General features: G+C 41.4%; 1 protein-coding gene and 1 pseudogene across 1 annotated transcript; one reads left to right on the top strand and one right to left on the bottom strand.

Moving 5' to 3' along the window:
• Nucleotides 1-1,198: 1,198 nt before the first annotated feature.
• Nucleotides 1,199-2,143, bottom strand: LOC112911731 (olfactory receptor 51I1). The gene has a single exon (XM_025988407.2). The coding sequence runs from the start codon at nucleotides 2,141-2,143 to the stop codon at nucleotides 1,199-1,201; it is 945 nt and encodes a 314-aa protein (XP_025844192.1).
• A 5,961-nt stretch (nucleotides 2,144-8,104) lies between these two features.
• LOC140594511 (myosin regulatory light chain 2, ventricular/cardiac muscle isoform pseudogene) lies at nucleotides 8,105-8,760 on the top strand (annotated as a pseudogene).
• The last annotated feature ends 11,164 nt before the right edge of the window (nucleotides 8,761-19,924 follow it).

The raw sequence follows: 19,924 nt of genomic DNA, 5'->3' as shown, positions 1-19,924 counted from the left end.
GCTCTCTCTTTCTCTCACTCTCAAATAAATAAATAAAATCCTTAAATAAAACCACCCATGATATTCTCAAGATTGTACTTCTCAAGCTTCTCAAAGTGCAACTTCCCCTTACAAAATTGTTTGCAATTCTTCTAAATATTCTAGACCGATATTCTAGATTAAAGCTTCTCATCCTTGAAGAATTATATCAGGATTACCTGGAGGACTTAATTAAAACACAGTTTGCTAGATCCCATTCCCCAGAGTTTCTGGTTCAAGAGATCTGAGGAAGGGCCTGAGAATGTGCATGCTTAACAAGTTCCCAAATGTTGCTGGTGATGCTGGTGTGGGACTTCCACTTTGAGAACCACTTTTTCAGACTCTTGTAACTCATGAGTCTTGTTATTTTTGTTACAAATCACGTGGGCACTGCCTGAGAGGTTTTTTGAATAGAGTAGTACTGTGCTTCTCAAGCTTTAATCACCATGGGTCTTAATAAAATACAATTTGAATTCAGTAGGTCTTGTGTGAGGTATAAGATTCTGTTTCTCTAATAGGCTACCAGATATACCCGTGCTGCTGTTCATTGGGCCACACTTGGAACAGTAAGGTCCTAGCATTCACTTGCCTAAAGATTTCTTCTCAGGCAGTTATTTATGCTAAGATCATTACCTTCACTTCTTCCTACCACCCTGTACCACGTGTCCTAACCCTCTCATCCTTCACAAACCACTTTAGACACACACATACACACACACACACAATCTTATCCCCATCTCCACAAGCCAAATGTGTCTTCTCTTGCCCATGAAGCACCAAGCATCCGCAGAATTTTATTTGTCTCCAGTGTTTATCACTTCCCTCACTCTGGGTGGCAGTAGAATTATTTGTGATCAGCCTATGTGCTAGGTAAAATTTCATTGTTTCCATAAACATTTTTCAGTGTATCTGTTACTCATTTTTATGTTTTTCCCTTGATGCATCGATCTCTTAATATGATTTGTTCACCATTATAACATTCTAAGCAACTAGCACAAGCTTTTTCACATGGTAAATGTCCAATATATATTTATGACATCTTACTGAGTCAGATATTCTCTTATTAGTTCCATATTCACAATTATCAAGATTCTGGTTCCCCTCCCCGTGTTTGAGCATTTCTAAAGCTGGCAAGCCAGTCCCAGTCTTTTCTCCAGAGGACTTCTCTCAGTAGCCTTCCTCAGCTCTGGGATTTATAGAGGACTTTGAAGATCCCTCTGCGTATCTCCTTTGTCTTCACACTGTAGATGATCGGGTTGAGCACGGGGGGCACAAACAGGTAGACATTGGACATCATGACATGAACAACAGATGGGGCACTTTTCCAGAAACGATGGATCATGGAGACAGCAATTATGGGCACATAAAAAGCCAGCACTGCACAGATGTGTGACATGCAGGTGTTGAGTGCTTTGAGCCGTTGCTCCTGGGATGCGATGGCCAGCACGGCTCTCAGAATCAATGCATAGGAAAGCAGGATAAATGCTGAGTCTATGCCATAGGTGAAAATGACCACAAAGAGCCCATAGATGTTGTTAACATGGGTGTCTCCACAGGCCACTTTCATGAGATCTGGATGGAGGCAGTATGAATGATGCAAAATTCTGCCCTTGCAGAAGGGCAGTCGTTTTACCAGAAAAGGGAAAGGGAAGAGAGTGATGAAACTCTTGGCAAGGATGCCCAGGCCCATAGCCAAGATGCGATTGTTGGTGAGCACAGTGGCATATCGTAATGGGTCACAAATAGCCACAAAGCGATCAAAGCTCATGGCCAGCAATATGCCTGATTCCATGAAAGAGAAAGTGTGGATGAAGAACATCTGAACTAAGCAGGCATCGAAGCCAACATGGTGGTAGTTGAAACAAAAGGTAGCAAGCACAGTGGGAAGTGTAGAGAAGGACACTCCCAGGTCGTTGAGAGAAAGCATAGAGAGGAAGTAGTACATGGGCTGGTGCAGCGCAGGCTCCCGAATCACCAGAGTGAGGATGCTGAGGTTGCCTATGATGGAAATTAGGTAGAGGATGCAGAAAGCCAGGGCAACCCAGGCATGGCCTGTCTGCATCCCCGGAATGCCTGTCAGCTGGAGTGTGGCTGGATGGAAGGGGGTATCATTGAAGCTCAACATGGTAGGCAGGTGGGAGAATACAGATGGGAGATGGGCCCCGGAGGATGTGTTGGGGGAGTTCTTCACTTTCTTTCAGACATCCTGTCTCCAACACAAAAGGTTAGAGATTGAAAGTGTTTGTCTATATTCCTGCTTCTCCCATTAGTCTGTGAGCTCTCTGAGGATAGTAACTGGGGTCTACTCATTTCTGTATCACCAGCGCCCAGCAGTCTGTCTAGGCCATGGTAAAAACACCATGAAAGTGTGATGATCAGGTGAGTACACATGACAGACAAGGCATCAAGGTAGGAGACAGCATGAATGATGGCTCCTAACCTTAACCTTAAAGTGCATCATCCCTTCACTTGCCCAACCTCATCCCAGAAGCCACCTTCTGGAAATTTGGGACAAATAGAAATCAAGATAATCAGGGAAAAGGAAACGCCACCCATGATTTTGGGAACCCTTTGGTCAATGGCACAGATGAAACTTTTACTCTGTGAACTTACCACTTTGAGAATCTTGGTCGTCTCCTCAGACTCCTAGTCCCATGGCTACCCTCAGACATGTCATCACCAAAAATTGTTCCACCTCTGAAATCTTAAATTCCTTTATGTTTTACTCTATTAATTGCTTTCTACCTTCCACTTCTCCTACTTTCTCATGCCCATGTACTGCTCGGGGCGTCTCAATAACTCTCATATCATTCTGGTCTGTTTGTCTATGAGCTTCTCTTCACTTATTCTCTAACCCACTCTCCCACTGGGACTGGTACCTTCATCTTCTCATTGCTTCTCCCTCACATTCATACAGGAAACTCCAACCTTTGATAAATTCTATAATCCAACTTCTGGGTGTACAGCTGGAAAAAAACAAAGATTCTGGTATTTTATTGGAAAAGAGCATGACAGACAGTGATTCTACCACTACCTAAATTTTAAACTCACATCTTAATCCGTTCTTACCCCTTGGTTTCTGAGAAAGAGATGTCTCCCCTTCTCTAAGACCAGGCCCTCCACCATCAGATTCCATTTCTTGCTATCTCTTTCAGAAACTTCTTCCATCAGTCTATTGTGCTGGATGTTCAGCCTCTCCCTTTTTGTCTCTTTCCTTTCAGGCAATAATCATGTACAAGACCAGACCTTCATAAAGACATAACCCTCCCTCTCTTGCTACCTATTACCTTCTTTAATTCCTAATCAAACATTCTGAAGTACTGTCTCTCTGGATGCCATGGAAAGGAGGCTTGTTTATGTCTCTGCTTTTCCAGTTCCATTCGGAGATCCTGAAAGTCAGGATTTCAATTTTATTGACCTAACCTTCTATCATTGCTCAATTTCTTGCACTGTGGCTTCTACACTTCCCTGTTTCAACTGAAACAAATTTCTCTATGCTTACCAGTGACCTCTTTGTTGCTAAATTGAATGAAAACGTGCTCTCTCTTCACCCATTTGAACTCTTTATCAGAGTTAATATTGTTGGCATTTCTGTTTCCTCCTACTTAGCATCTCTTTCTGTAGATTTTTTTACTGACTCTTCTTTCTTTGTCTTTATCCTTAAGCAGTGTCAGTCTAACTCCAGGAAAAGTAAACAGTAGTCAGAATGGTGCACATTGAGAAAAATATACTATAAAAACTTCTCAGCCTTGGGTTGCCTGGGTGGCACCTTTGGTTAACCATACAACCCTTGGTTTCATCTCAGGTTGTGATCTCATAGTTGTGAGATTAAGCCCCACATTGGGCGCTAACTGAACACAGAGTCTGCTTTGGATTCTTTCTTCCTCTCTGCCCCTCCTGCTCATACATTCTCTCTCTCAAACAAACAAATAAATAAATCTTAAAAAAAAATTCTTCTCAGCCTTAATCCAAAATATCTCTGTAACTGTATTTCCATCATACTTAATATCTCAAAATTAAAGCTCCATTCTGTAGAGAAAAGAATGGTGGTTACCAGGGCTGAGGGGATGGTAAGGGAAATGGGGAGATGTTAGTGGATACAGGCTTCCAGCCCTAAGATGAATAAATTCTGTGAATCTAATTAGAGCAGAGTGACCATAATTCATAATACTATAATATGCACTTGAAAGTCATCAAATGTTATCACCTCACATACACACACACAACACACAAAATGGAAATTATGTAGAGAATGGAGGTCTTAACTAATCTTATTGTGGTGATCATTTTGCAGTATGTATGTGTATCAAATCATCACATTGTATACTCTAAAATGACATATGTTATATGCTAATAATATCACAATAAAACTGGGAAAATCTAGGGAAAAAACTGGGAAAATCTGTATTTAAAATATAAAAAAAATACAAAAGTTCCTCTTTGGAATTTAGGCATAATAACTTCTCTATTTCCTTTTAACAACTCCTTATTCTTTTGACTTTCTAGAATTTCCATATTTTTTCCTAGTTCTATTAGTAAATACAGTGGAATAAGTTAGATGGTGCCTAGAGGCTGGAGAACATCCAAGTATTAGTAATAATCCTGAAAGTATGTGGGCCATGGGAAGGAATTTGTCAATTGCTTTGTTTCCTCTCCTCCAAATGAGAATCCAAAGGAATCATTTAACCAGTAGAATTTCTTTTCTCTATTACCCCTCTAAACATTGCTCTTTCTCCTGACCCAGGTTTAAAGACAATATCTCTTGATATTTCCCAAATGAATGAGACCATATAATGTTTCTCCTTCTCCGATTGATTTATTTCACTCAGCATAATACCCTCCAGTTCCATCCACGTCGAAGCAAATGGTGGGTATGGAGGGTATTATACTGAGTGAAATAAGTCAAATATCAGGAAGGGAGACAGAACATGAGAGACTCCTAGCTCTGGGAAATGAACTAGGGGTGGTGGAAGGGGAGGTGGGGGGGGCTGGGGGTGACTGGGTGACAAACACTGAGGGGGGCACCTGATGGGATGAGCACTGAGTGTTATTCTATATGTTGGCAAATTGAACACCAATAAAAAATAAATTTATAAAAATAAAATAAATAGCAAAAGAAAAAAAAAAACAAGGGATGAGAAAGAATATAATCTCATAGGGTAGACAAAACAGGGTAATCCACTTGTTCCTGAGTTTTGGTCTATGTGTTAAAAAGACACTAAATCCCAAAATTATAAAGAAAGCAGAATTTATATATATACAAAAATAAAATTGAATAGTTAAAGGAAAAATAAAGACAATGTATCCAAGAAGTCTTATTAAATGCAGCCTATCCATATTTGCTTTTTATCACCTTCACTCCAAGATTATTTCCACTTAGTGAAGAAATTGAAAGCTTCTTCACAGTGCCAGCTTGTCTCTCTCACAAGATAGATATACTCCACTGTCCTTAAATCCTGATATGCAAATTTAGGTAAACCAGAAGGACATATTTCATCTATGCTCCAGACGTTCCTTGGCCTAGAGAGCAACTCTGAAAAATTCTACCCCAAAGGAAACATGTTCTACCACCACCTAACAAATATTTTTCATTGTTTGGACCATAAGGGTGTCAGTTAAGGATTCCTAAATGTGATTAACCCAGGAAGAAAAGTCAGGAAGATAGAGACAAGCACAATGTGGTTCTTTTGCACAGGATGAGCATAAACACACACCTGGTCACACAAAGGTACCATTAAATATGAATGTTTACACTCCTACACACACTTAGGCACTCAGATATTCATAGTGACTATCTCACATCATACAGATAGAAACTATCATGCACTCCTTTGGTCACACACATTACCACAATGACAGAATTTAGGAAGACTTAGCTACTTACTGACATTATACAATATGTTTCAAATATCCTCTCATATTTATACCCTCCAGAACACAGACTTATGAACACACATGTGTGCGTATACACACAGTTCCACAAATTATACACCAGCATCCACAGACCCACAGTGTTATCACCACCAATTATATTCCATGACATACTCAATACTAAAAATCTAGCTAAGACTGAATATCACATAGTTGAATGAGTTCAATTCATTTGGTTCTGTCATCTTTTTCTCCAGCTGCACCCCCAAGAGTTAGGTATATGAGACAATAATTCAAATTGGAGGCAAACAAAAGCATGGAATACATTCAAGACAAAATCGAGATCTGATGTATCTAGATCTCCTTAACCTTAAGGGGACACAGTTTGGTATTAAGGTTTTGGTTCAGATGGAACCTGGCATCAGAGTCTGTGCTCCTTGACTTTGCTGGGAAACATATTTGCCTCATGTTTGGAGGGGAAATGTGGGGTCAGAGTCTGTCTGAAGTTGCAATAAGAGTGTTAAAGCTTGAGACACCTTCTAGATAAGAACCCTCATGGGCAATCCAAAGGAAAGGCACTCACTGAGTGGCAGATGGTTCTTTCCCCTGTAGCTGGATGTATTGGTCTGTGAGTCCAGCTGGGAGAGTAGCATGAGCTCATTATCCTAGTACTCATAAATTTATAACTATCCTGGAATCCCAGGGCTTCTTTTTTTGTGGTGGGAGGAAGGAAAGTGAAAATAAAAGAGAAGGAGGTATCAATGAGTAGTGAGCCAGGCCATATGAGAATTGCTCCCAGGAGAATCCTGTTCTTAACCTCATCATCCTTAATGTCATCATCCATATCCATTACTATGTTAATCTATCCTCGATCAGGGCATACAAAGATATTTATGCACATAAAACTACATAGTTCTAGACATTTTAGGACTCCCACAAATACAACGCTAGTCACACTCTGCTATTCATTTACTAATATTCACACTACTTCTTTTCAATCCATACATACAAACAAATAGACACAAATATACTCAATTGCCCAATGCTCTAATCATCAATCACATATCTCGATATACCAAATACATAACAGAATCTTTGTATTCTTACATTAATTATACAAATTCATGTAGCTTATAGAAATAATCTTATAAATCATTGGAGACTCATATGCATACTTGAAGGAACAGTATATTTCAAATTATTTCTATGGTTACATATTGGAAAGTATGCATCCAAACATATATACATTCTCATTAAGAGATCAACACAATATCCAATGACTTCACATCACCGCATCTATTTGAGGAATCAGGATTCATATATGGAGTTTAAATGCACTGTACATTTTTTGTACAAATATATGTCAGCAACCACAAGTGTGTTTCTTATTTAAGCATTTCTTTTACTCCAACACTGGAGCCTAAAAGTTAAAAACTTCATTCAATTCAACTAAAACCAAACAAAATAATTTTTTGAACCCCACTTTTTTGAGCATTATTCTCCTCCAGCTACTGTTATACAGAGCAACAGTGCCTATTCTTGTAAAGAAGATAAATATTGAAAAACTGATCAATAGTGTGGATAAATATGCCTCAGAGACTATCTAGAGATGGGTAATAAACATATTTCACAAGAAAATCAATGCATTTAGCAAAACTTATCAAATGTAAGGTCTGTGTTACTATATGTCTGAAAGAAATCAAAGAACTATGTAAAATATTAAACTTCAGTTCATTATAAGACTGCTGAACTCATTAGGAACAAGAGCATTGATGCTGTTACTTAATTTGAAATTTATCAATAAGATAAATGGGATGAATTATAGAAGAATAGCTAGATAATTAGAGATATGATAAAACAAACAAAATATCAAGGATCTGTGGTAAGTAGACCAATGTTCACTGTAAAGTTATTTCAAGTTTTCTCTGTGTTTGAAATTGTACATGATAAAATGTTACAATTTTTTTAACTACTTGGGGTAGCAGTCCACTCCAACCTGAAGTCTACAGTATGCCAATCCTCATTAGGAGCTCATACATAGGGAGCACAGGGGCATCCCCCACACCTCAGCACCGGCCCAATGCCTCCACCCAATTCCTGACTCACTGGGAAAGAGGTGAAAAGTTCAGTCAGATCTGAGAGGTCAACTTAGCCCAGCTTTGGCCCACCCAACTTCTCCTGGGCTGACCAGCCAAATGCCCCCTTCCACAGGCTTTCACCAACATGGACCAGAACAGGGATGGCTTCATCGACAAGAATGATTTAAGGGACACCTTTGCTGCTCTTGGGCGTGTGAACGTGAAAAATGAGGAAATTGACGAAATGCTCAAGGAAGCTCCAGGTCCAATTAACTTTACTGTGTTCCTAACAATGTTTGGGGAGAAACTTAAGGGGGCAGACCCCGAGGAGACCATTCTCAACGCATTCAAAGTGTTTGACCCTGAAGGCAAAGGGGTGCTCAAGGCTGATTATGTTCGGGAGATGCTGACCACACAGGCAGAGAGATTTTCCAAAGAGGAGATTGACCAGATGTTCGCCGCCTTCCCCCCTGATGTGACTGGCAGCTTAGACTATAAGAACCTGGTGCATATCATCACCCACGGAGAAGAGAAGGACTGAGGGGGCTCACCAACCAACCCTGGGCTTGTCTTTGGTGGGGATGTAGTCCCTGCCCTCCTCTCACTTTGCCCAGTAATGCTGCCATCCCTGCTACCGGCCGGTTAGTCGTGTGGCTGCCTCATTAGCCACCTTCATCTTCTTTGCAGCCTCTGTGGCATATAGATACCACGTGGCCACATATCCTGTAGATGGAAATCCATCCAGAAGCTGTGTTCAAATAAATGAGAGGTTGTCTAAAAAAAAAAAAAAAAAAAAAATGGTAGCCCACTGTCTACCATCCATCAGGGGTGAGAAAATAATCAGAAGCCAGGTGTCCTGCCATGGACAAGGAAGGCACCCCACACTGAGGCCCTGATAAAACAAGCCATCTCCAAGAAACTGCAGCATGGCTCTCCAGCCCCTGCCCCACCCACTGGCTTTGACTCTGGACCTGCCCCCTGGATGGATACAGGAGAGGGTAGGAAAGTGGGAGAAACTGAGGCAAAGAGTGTTGCCTTGATGGTGGCAAATAATGCAAATAATCAAATAAAAAACAAATGGACCATTCTTCTGAAAGAACACACCATGTTAAAAACTGCAGTGAAAATTCAACCTAATGCAAAAAGATCTCAATCCCCATTGAAACCAACCCTGATCATACCTTGTATAAACTCAGTACTCATATGTGTTATGGGATAAATCTATTCACTTGGATAATATATTTTCATATAGTTAAAAACAAGAGTCCAGTTTGTTTTGTTCCAAGGTTGGCCACTTAACGTGTAACAACTCAACACTCCCTGCTATCCCTGTGCCCCATTGTAGGGGGATCTGCCTCCTTCCCCAGATTGTTCTCTGCTGTGGAGGCCATGCATCCATGTAGAACCAACTATAACAGACTGTTATCACTGCTTTCATGGCAGAAATAAGCAATGCTATAAAGAAAGAGTCATGAATTCTACTTGAGTGGGTAATGTTTAAAGAATTTTAGGAGACTTGATTGTGTGCCAATCTTGAAATAGTTACCAGAGAAATCTGGTTACCTGGCTTTGAAAGAAAAGATCTTATAAAAAGAATTTCTGCTCCTCAGAACTCTAGAAGTTCAACTGCCCTCATCTCCCCCACATTACAGTGAGTCAACCCCTTCCATGGTGCTGGCTATGAGAATAAAAGTCCATGAGAAATCATGGATCTTACAGTGCTAGTAATACCACTACCCTGCAGTGAATGAATGAATGAATGAATGAATGAATTATACTTCTATTCTGTACCAAGAATAGACCTGTTTACCCTCAGATCCACTACTCAGCCTTCTGCAACTCTTCCTCCTATCATTACATCAATATCCCAGACTCCAGCAGGAGATGGGTTCAGGTGTTGGGAGCATTGGCAGGCATGGGGCATGTCACTCCCTCCACTCTCCTGCCTGAAGCTAAGCAACAAGTATGAGTCTGCATCTTTGCCATGGCTCCAGCTTCTGCTACACAAGGTCACCTTAGCAGCAGCTCTACCAACACCACCAGAGACTCTCCAACCTAGGGGTTGCAGGGGCTTCCTGCTGTTGCAAATCTCTAGATTTTATTCCCTTCTGCTGGTCAGTTTCTCAGCTCTTTGGAAACCTGTATAGACAATTCCCAGGATTAAACTCATTGTTTTATTGTACTTGTTACCATGTTACTGTCTCTGTCTCAAGCCCATTTTTCTATACTATTCTTTGTTATATGGGGGTAGGCCTATGCAGACCGCATTTCTTCTTTGCCAGCCAGCTTCCCAAATCTGCAAATGAGGGCTTGGGGAAGCTGGGATGAAAAGGAAGATTTTTCTTCTGTCTCTGTCAGTGGCAACCCTGCCATACTCTCACACCCAAGTACCAGAGAGGATAATTCCATAAGGTAATTAGTTCCATTTTGCAGCTTTCTACATTTCCAGAACCAGTCTTACCATGACCTATTAAAGACCTCAGAATATGCCAGAGAAGTCACCTCCTCTCCTCACTGCCCCCATCCCAAGGAGTGAGTCTCAGGTACACAGACCTCTTATCTGAACTCTTGAAACCCCAGCACCACCTAAACAACACCTACTTGATCAACCTCTATTTCAGCTTCTCAGGCGCTCCACTTCCAATCTGGTCAGAATTAACACTCCTATCCACTCCTTTTGTTTCCCAGACCTATGGTTGGAGGTGACTTTTGGAATCTATACCTTCACATTCCCTTTGTGTCTTGTGTGTTGTCTAATATTTTCCCAACAATTTTTTTTACATTATTTTTCTCGGTTTAAGGAACTGATATGCTTATTATAGTCTCACCATACAGTCTCTGGACCCTGGTTTTTGTTTCCTGGGTTATATTGTGGCTAATATATCTGAATTCAAGACTATATACAACATTCAAAGCCCTATGCTAGGACCTGGAGACACGCACTGATCAGGAGCACTGGGGTCCTCCTCTGGGAAGAGACGTATGGTATAGTTGGAAATATAACAAGTGGATCCATGCAGTCTTGTGAAAGGACTGTTATTGAGAAAGTAAGGTATAGTGTGGGAGTTCCCGAGCACACACTCTACAAATAATGAGAAACAACTGAACTGAACAAACACTAAAATTTCTCAGATGCTTAAGCAAGAAACACATTCATTATATTTTCATCAAACAGAGCAGGGATCATGAGGTCATTCTTTCAACAAATGCTCAATCCATTGCCTATGTTGTGTTACAATATTTAAAATGATGTAGACCTCAGCCATTGGAAAGAATGAATACCTACCATTTACATTGACATGAATGGAACTAGATGGTGTTATTCTGAGTGATATAAGGCAATCGGAGAATGACAATTATCATATGGTTTCACTCATATGTGGAATATAAGAAATAGTGAAAGGGACCATAAGGGAAGGGAAGGAAACCAAGTGGTGAAAAGTCAGAGGGGATCCCTGGGTAGCTCAGCAGATTAGTGCCTGCCTTCAGCTCAGGGTGTGATCCTGGAGTCCCGGGATCGAGTCCCACATTGGGCTCCCTGCATGGAGCCTGCTTCTCCCTCTGCCTGTGTCTCTGCCTCTCGCTCTGTGTCTCTCATGAGTAAATAAATAAAACCTTTAAAAGATAAAGAAAAATTAGAGAGGAAGACAAACCATGAGAGACTCCTAACTCTGAGAAACAAAGGGTTGTAGAAGGGGAGGTGGCTGGGGAATGAGGTGACAGTCATTAAAGAGGGCATCTGATGGGATGAGCAGTGGGTGTTACACATATGCTGGAAAATTGAATTTACATACATTTAGAAAATAAATAAAATGATGTAGAGCAACTTTGTTATAAATTCAGAGAATGAAAATGAGATGAAGAAAATAAAATTCAAACTAGGAACACATGATTGATACACTCAGGCTTGCCACCATGCTTTACACGGTGGCCAGCACTTAATCAAAGCTCCACATGCATTGATTGAATAAACAGAGGAAGCTAAAACTGAGTCAGGAATGTAGAGTTGGGTTTTATTTTTCGTTATGTTTTGTTGGGCTGGGCAGTGTGAAGAGGAGGTAAGGGGCTGCATGAGCTAAAGCATAGGGTTTGCACATGTGGAGCAGAAGGAAGTACTTTTGTCACAGCTTTGCTGAGGAAGGTCAAGAGGGAGAAATGGGAGAGGAGGTGGAGGGGAAAAGGGAGCCGAAGACAGATGGGAGGAGAAGAGGAAAGGATGAGACAATGAGAAGGAACACGGGAAGCTCTGGAAGAAAGAGGGGTGTAAGCAAGATGAAGGAGAGTAACTGGAAGAGGAGAAGGAGCATGAGGGACAGAGAGACAATAAAGGGAAGGCGAGTAGAGGTGTGATCACCATGTGCTTTATAACCACTTAATCCATGGAACTTTCCTTTCTTTTCCTTCAGCTTTGAGGTGATTGTACTTCCTTCAAGTGCCTGGAAACTACTCAGATAGTCAGCATTACATGCTGAAACCTTACTTCTCCACCTCCCCCAAAGATCGCCAGGTTAGGTGTCCATGCCCCTGGGCCATGTGTGTGATGGGGGGCTCGGTGACACTTCTATGTAATAGAATAAGGAGTAAATAAGCATGTGTGAGGCAAACACAAAACTGAAAAAAAGAAAAACCTGGAAAATTAAAGAAAGGAAGCTGGGTAGCATTATACCAGAAATCATTCCTTCTGGAGAAAGTTATGTCAAGAACATTGCTATGGACGGGCCTCCATGGAAGCCTCCTTCCAACAGCCATGAGAGTTTGGGAGTGTATCTTCCAAAGGTAATCAGCATCAGAGACTACAGCCCTAGCAAGAGCCAGATACAATGAAAGAATCCAGGCCAGACCACCCGATTAATCTAGACCCTAAATGCATGAGCAATATGGCAGAGTTCACATTTTTTTTTTTGAGTACAGTTGACACACAATATTACATTAGGTCTACAAGACAGTGATTCAACAAACCTATATGTTATGCTGTGCTCACTGTAAGTGTAGCTGCCATGTCTCACTATACGATGCTGTTACAATACCCTTGAGTGTATACCCTATGCTGTGCCTTTAATCCCCATGACTTACTCATTAAAAAGGTGGAAACCTCTATCTCCCACTTTCACCCATTTGCCCATCCTTCACCTGCTCTGCCCACAGGTATCTTTCAGTTTGTTCTCTGTATTGCTGGTCTATTTCTGCTATTTTTTCTCTGTTTCCTTATTTTTTAAAATATAATCCATGTGCAAAGATAATATGGGATCTGTCTTTCTCTGTCTGATTTATTTAATGTAACACAATACCCCCTAGGTCCACCCATATTGCTGCAAATGGCAAGATCTCTTCACTTGTTATGACAAAGTAATATTTCATCCTATATGTAGATCACCTCTTCTTTATCCATTCAACTATATTGGACATTTGGGTTGATTCTATATCTTGGTTATTGAAAATAATGCTGCAGTTAACATAAGGTTGCATATATCACTAAAAATTACTGTTTTCAGGTAAATACTCAGCTAAAGTAGTAGAATTCCAGGATCAAGTGTTATTTCTATTTTAAATTTTTGGTGGAAACTCCTTGTGGTTTTCCACAGTGGCTACACCAGTCTGCATTCCCACCAACAGTATTCCTTTCTGTCCACATCCTTTCAACACTTGTTATTCCTTGACTATTTAGATTTAGCCATTCTGACACGTGTGGAGTGATAGCTCATGGTGCCTTTTATTTGTATTTCCCTGGTGATAAGTGATGTTGAGCATCTTTGATATATCCCTTTGCCACATAGTATTCATAATTTATTAAAATAAGGAATGTTTTACATTTTAATATGAAGAGGATGTTTTGGTAATTTTTAACTTATCAATTGATAACATTATGGATATAGGATTCATATTCTAGAATTCTGAAAGCTTTAATCAATCTAGGCACAGACAACATACATAACAGTGGTGTTTGGCTATTTCATTTAATCATTCACTATTTTATTCAACAAATATTATTGAGCCTCCAGGTTATATTAGGGTAGGAGGAACCACATCCCTTACTTCTTCATGGCCTCAAAATGAATTTTGCAACCATAGCCTGAGGACACTGTGAATAGATCCCCTTACTGAGCATACCAGCAAAATTTCATGAAAAAGTAAAAGAGGAAGTATTTGGGAAGAATCTACTGAGGCCAAAAATATGGTTCAAATTCTTTGGCTGCAAGTCCAAATCCCATGTGATATTCTGAAAATGGCTGGTTGCACTGCTCATGTTATTTCTCATCTCCAAAAATATTTCTCAATGTCTAAGGTTTTTTTAAGGTTTTATTTATTTATTTATGAGAGACAGAGAGAGAGAGAGAGATGCAGAGACACAGGCAGAGGGAGAAGCAGGCTCCATGCAGGAGACCTGATGTGGGACTCCATCCCGGGTCTCCAGGACCAGGCCTTGAGCTGAAGGCGGTGCTAAACCACTGTGCAACCCGGGCTGCCCTCAAAGTCTAAGTTTTAAAGAAACTTTGAAAACCAGTAAATGGTACTAAACACAGATGACATTGTCAGAGGATCCATGTAATAACTGCTGATTTACAGAAACATCGTTAGCTATGTCATGAATATGCATGTGCCCACAGACTCACTCCAACCCAACAGCAGCTGCTAAATATCTATATCACACAAAGCCATGCCAGACTTCATCTGTGATTATGACATTGACAATAATGTCATTCATTCATTCTCAAAGACAACCAAGATGCAAGCAACGAGCTATGTACGGAGGACAAGGCAATGAATATAACACGGGGTCCATAATTTATGTAAGGTTGTAGAGATTTTGGTAGTATTTGATAAACCGTCTCATGAAGAAAAGAAAAGAACCTAGAGTATCACGAACATGCTTAAACATTAGGAGAAGAATCACAGAGCACATAAAGCTTCCTATGAATCTTACAGCCATGGGAATCAACAGGAAGACCTTTAAGTGACGGATATCCACCCAGAGGTAATGATGAGGCCACAAGATTGGAAGCAGGAAGCATGAACTAGAGTAGTGTTTGAGAACCTGCAACAGGTGCGTAAGACCTCTTTCTGAACTACGTTGGCAAGTCCAGGAATAACGGAGATGGTGAGAAAAGGGGGAATGATGAAGGCAATGTCTGCACATAAGCTGCAATCCTTGCAGAGGGCGGGGGTCAATAAAGGAAATAGGCAAACTCCAAATCACATAATGGCAGCTCTAAAGTGGCCTTTGGGAAGAACAGATTGCAAACTGCCAGGATTTTGGATGTACACTTACAAGGAACAGAATTTTAAAATGAATTCTTCATATCCCCAAATGGTCAATACATGAAGACAATGGGTACTTTCTTCTTAATGAACAACCTGGGGGAAATTTGGAATTAATTTTTAGAGAACTGGGTAGCAAAACTTTAAATTCCTATTCAGGATTCAGTGGTTCTCCCCTGTGGTGCTTTGTCCCACAAGGATGTTTGGTAGTGTCTCAGGGCATTTTTGGAAGTCAAAACTGAGGTGGAACACCGGCTGTGTGAACACCAGACATACTGATGAATATTCCAGGAAGCAAAGGACATCACACCACAATAAAGAATTATCCAGCCCTGAATGTTAATAGTGCTGTGATTGAGAAATTCTACACTAATTAAAGTTATAAAAGAGTTGTGAATTACAGATAAGATTTCTTTTTTCTTTTTTTTCTTGTAAAGATTTTATTTATTTATTTATTCAGAGACAGAGAGAGAGAGAGAGAAAGGTAGAGACATAGGCAGAGGGGGAAGGAGGCTCCCTGGATGGAGCCTGATGTGGGACTTGAACCCGGACCCTGGGATCATGCCCTGAGCCCAAGGCAAATGCTCAACGGCTGAGCCACCCAGGTGTCCCAGAGGATAAAAATCCTGAAGAGGTCTACTGGAAAGAATTAAGTCCTCACCCTCATACGCCACGCCCAAGAGAAAGGAGTAGAGAGGTACAGCCCATTTTACCTTGGGTCAAAAATCCTGAAGAATTCTGCAACAGAACATGTTACTTGATATTAGGGGAAAGAGAGACATGGCAGACAGGTACCTTACTCATGCCTGTAAATCGAAATAGAGAAATGACAGTGCCCCTGCTGTTGGAATGAGAGACTAGTGATCTTGTGAGGTGGGTGTTTGCTACACTAGTGGAAGGTTGACCATTCCTTGGATGATCTGTATGCTAGAGACAGCTGTCATGGTATCTTTGATTTGGTCCACAGAGCCTACAGTTCTACATGGGTGACCTGTGTAGGGTGAAATCATAATCAGCCATTCAGAATAAAGAGATATTAATTTACATCAAGTGAAGAAGAAGTAAAAGAGGGAAAGAAGTTTCTTCAGTAATCTATGAAACACAATATCAAAGAGTCAGGTCGAAACACTTAACACACCTAGGAAGCATGGTAACAGCTAACTGAAGCACTTATGGATTGTGAATCATCCACTGTCTCTACTCTGTCCTTTTGGAAGGAAACATCAAAAGCCAGGTTAGCAAGTGACGGATGGGAGGAGAGGAATGGTGTGACTTTGAATGCTGGACCGTCTGGCCGTTATGTGAGCATGGGCATTGTGATAATGCACCAGGCTAACCAGAGGCTATGCGATCCTCTGAACGTGACCAGAAATCTTAGGAAACTCTGTTTCCATCCAGGGTGGAAGAAAGAACTAGCCAGATTCAATTAATTCCAAGGGGTCAGTAAAGCAAAATTGGTTATTTTCTGTTGATACGTTAAATGTTGGACTTGGTCAACATATTACATAGTCCCAGGATCCCCTAGAAGGTAAGGAGATCATTTCTTACACTCCTGTCCTTCCATCACAGATGGTGTCTTGCACGGGGTAGAGAATTGGACTGGCTAATTAATTACTGAATTCTATTTCAGAAACAGGAGCACACGCTTTATTCTCCATGGTCTCTAAGGACCTCTAGAGGCTAAAACCTTCCTGATGACTTTTCAGACACAAAGCAGCATCACTCTGCTCTCTCTGGAGGCTTAGAATTAGATACAAAATGGGCAGTCATGAATTCATGCTAGCTGATAGAGAAAAGGGTGTGTTGTTCCTCCAGTGTCTCTCCTCTGTCTGGCTTCTGGTGAGTTCTGAAACCCTGTAGGGGGCAGCTGGCTGACTCACCTGAAGCCTGCTTTAAGAAGGAACGAAACCCTGAAAGAGATGGAGGAGATGACAGATGAGAAGGGAGAGAGCGCCTGGAGGTTAGCACAAGGGAGCTTTGAGTAGAGTGAGCAGAGCAGGTGCAGAGCCCCAGGACTGGGGTCCCTGTTCTGGCACAGCCACTAACTGTGCAACTCTGGATACTGCGCTGTGATTCTCTGTGCACACAGCTCACTGGGCAGATTCAATGCACTTGGGATCCAGGTCTCTATGACTCATTAACATCGCACAGACCAGGGAGGAAAGTCAGCTCGGCACAGGCAAACTTCTGAAATCCAGGAGCAAGGGGTTCACAAACTACAAAATGGATCAAACTAACAGCTGAGTGAACACATTACAAAACCTTCCATTTGATTAGGAATTCTGACATTAAAGTGTGTGAAAGCTGCCGAGGAAATAAGAGAGTAAGGAAATCAGCTAGTCCTAAACTTTACAAGAGCCTGACTTGGCCAAGCATCTCTAATCTTTTGCTTTTTCTGCCCTTGGTTTCAAGGCTGGTCATCGGAAGAGCCTCTCTGTTCATCCCCCAACTCCGTCTCTGCCTATCTGTGCCTTCTTGCACAGCAAACTTTATAGGCATTCTCTCTTTGACTAGAAGTTCAAATGTAACAGAACATGAGATCCATGAAGAATCATAGAATACATCCAAACAGCAGTGACAAGCGGGAAGGGGCTTGATCTACAAAGAGAACAAAACTCTCTCAAGCTCACATAGCCAGGGCAAGCCAGAGCCAGCTTAGCCCCAGGGCTCCTCACCCCTCCAGCACCCCTTCCCCTAAACCACCTGGTCCCTATTGGCTGCAGAGAAAGGAAGGGTTCTGAGTTCCAGGGTTACAGGAACTGAGTCCAGCACTGGAGACAGGGACTTCTGCCTCGTTTGCCACTTGAGTCTGTGCCCATCCCCTGGGTCCAAGAGTACCTTTGAATTTTCTATTTTATTTTACTTATGATAGTCACACAGAGAGAGAGAGAGAAGCAGAGACACAGGCAGAGGGAGAAGCAGGCTCCATGCACCGGGAGCCCGACGTGGGATTCGATCCCGGGTCTCCAGGATCGCGCCCTGGGCCAAAGGCAGGCACCAAACTGCTGCGCCACCCAGGGATCCCCTCTTCAGAGAGTTACAAAAAATTATTTTAAGATTTGTGTGGAATCACAGATGCAATGAAACGCCGGGACACCTGCACCCCTATGTTTCTAGCAGCAATGTCCATAATAGCCAAACTGTGGAAGGAGCCTCAGTGTCCATCGAAAGATGAATGGATAAAGAAGATGTGGTTTATGTATACAATGGAATATTACTCAGCCATTAGAAATGACAAATACCCACCATTTGTTTCAAGGTGGATGGAACTGGAGGGTATTATGCTGAGTGCAGTAAGTCAATCGGAGAAGGACAAACAGTGTATGTCCTCATTCATTTCAGGAATATAAATAATAGTGAAAGGGAATATAAGGGAAAGGAGAAGAAATGTGTGGGAAATATCAGGAAGGGAGACAGAACATAAAGACTCCTAACTCTGGGAAATGAACTAGGGGTGGTAGAAGGGGAGGAGGGCAGGGGCTGGGGGTGAATGGGTGACGGGCACTGAGGGGGACACTTGACGGGATAAGCACTGGGTGTTATTCTGTATGTTGGTAAATTGAACACCAATAAAAATTAATTTATTAAAAAAAAAAAAGATTTGTGTGGAATCAGAAAAGACCCCGAATAGCAGGGGAATTTTAAAAAAGAAAACCATATCTGGGGGCATCACAATGCCAGATTTCAGGTTATACTACAAAGCTGTGATCATCAAGAAAGAAAACCATATCTGGGGGCATCACAATGCCAGATTTCAGGTTATACTACAAAGCTATGGTCATCAAGACACTGTGGTACTGGCACAAAAACAGACACATAAATCAATGGAACAGAATAGAGAATCCAGAAGTGGACCCTCAACGTTATGGTCAACTAATATTAGGCAAAGCAGGAAAGACTATCCACTGGAAAAAAGACAGTCTCTTCGATAAATGGTGCTGGGAAAATTGGACATCCACATGCAGAAGAATGAAACTAGACCACTCTCTTTCACCATACACAAAGATAAACTCAAAATGGATGAGAGATCTAAATGTAAGACAAGATTCCATCAAAATCATAGAGGAGAACCCAGGCAACACTCTTTTTGAACTTGGCCACAGTAACTTCTTGCAAGATACAGCCACAAAGGCAAAAGAAACAAAAGCAAAAATGAACTATTGGGACTTCATCAAGATAAGAAGCTTTTGCACAGCAAATGATACAGTCAACAAAACTAAAAGACAACCTACAGAATGGGAGAATATATTTGCAAATGACATATCAGATAAAGGGCTAGTTTCCAAAATCTATAAAGAACTTATTAAACTCAACACCAAAGAAACAAACAATCCAATCATGAAATGGGCAAAAGACATGAACAGAAATCTCACAGAGGAAGACAAGGACATGGCCAACATGCACATGAGAAAATGCTCCGCATCACTTGCCATCAGGGAAATACAAATCAAAACCACAATGAGATACCACCTCACACCAGTGAGAATGGGGAAAATTAACAAGGCAGGAAACCACACATGTTGGAGAGGTTGTGGAGAAAAGGGAACCCTCTTACACTGTTGGTGGGAATGTGAACTGGTGCAGCCACTCTGAAAAACTGTGTGGAGGTTCCTCAAAGAGTTAAAAGTAGACCTGCCCTACGACCCAGCAATTGCACTGCTGGGGATTTACCCCAAAGATACAGATGCAATGAAACGCCG

The sequence above is a fragment of the Vulpes vulpes genome, chromosome 11 (assembly GCF_048418805.1).
Source record: "Vulpes vulpes isolate BD-2025 chromosome 11, VulVul3, whole genome shotgun sequence".
NCBI classification, from domain to species: Eukaryota; Metazoa; Chordata; class Mammalia; order Carnivora; family Canidae; genus Vulpes; species Vulpes vulpes.
This window is presented reverse-complemented; position numbering and strand designations above follow the sequence as displayed.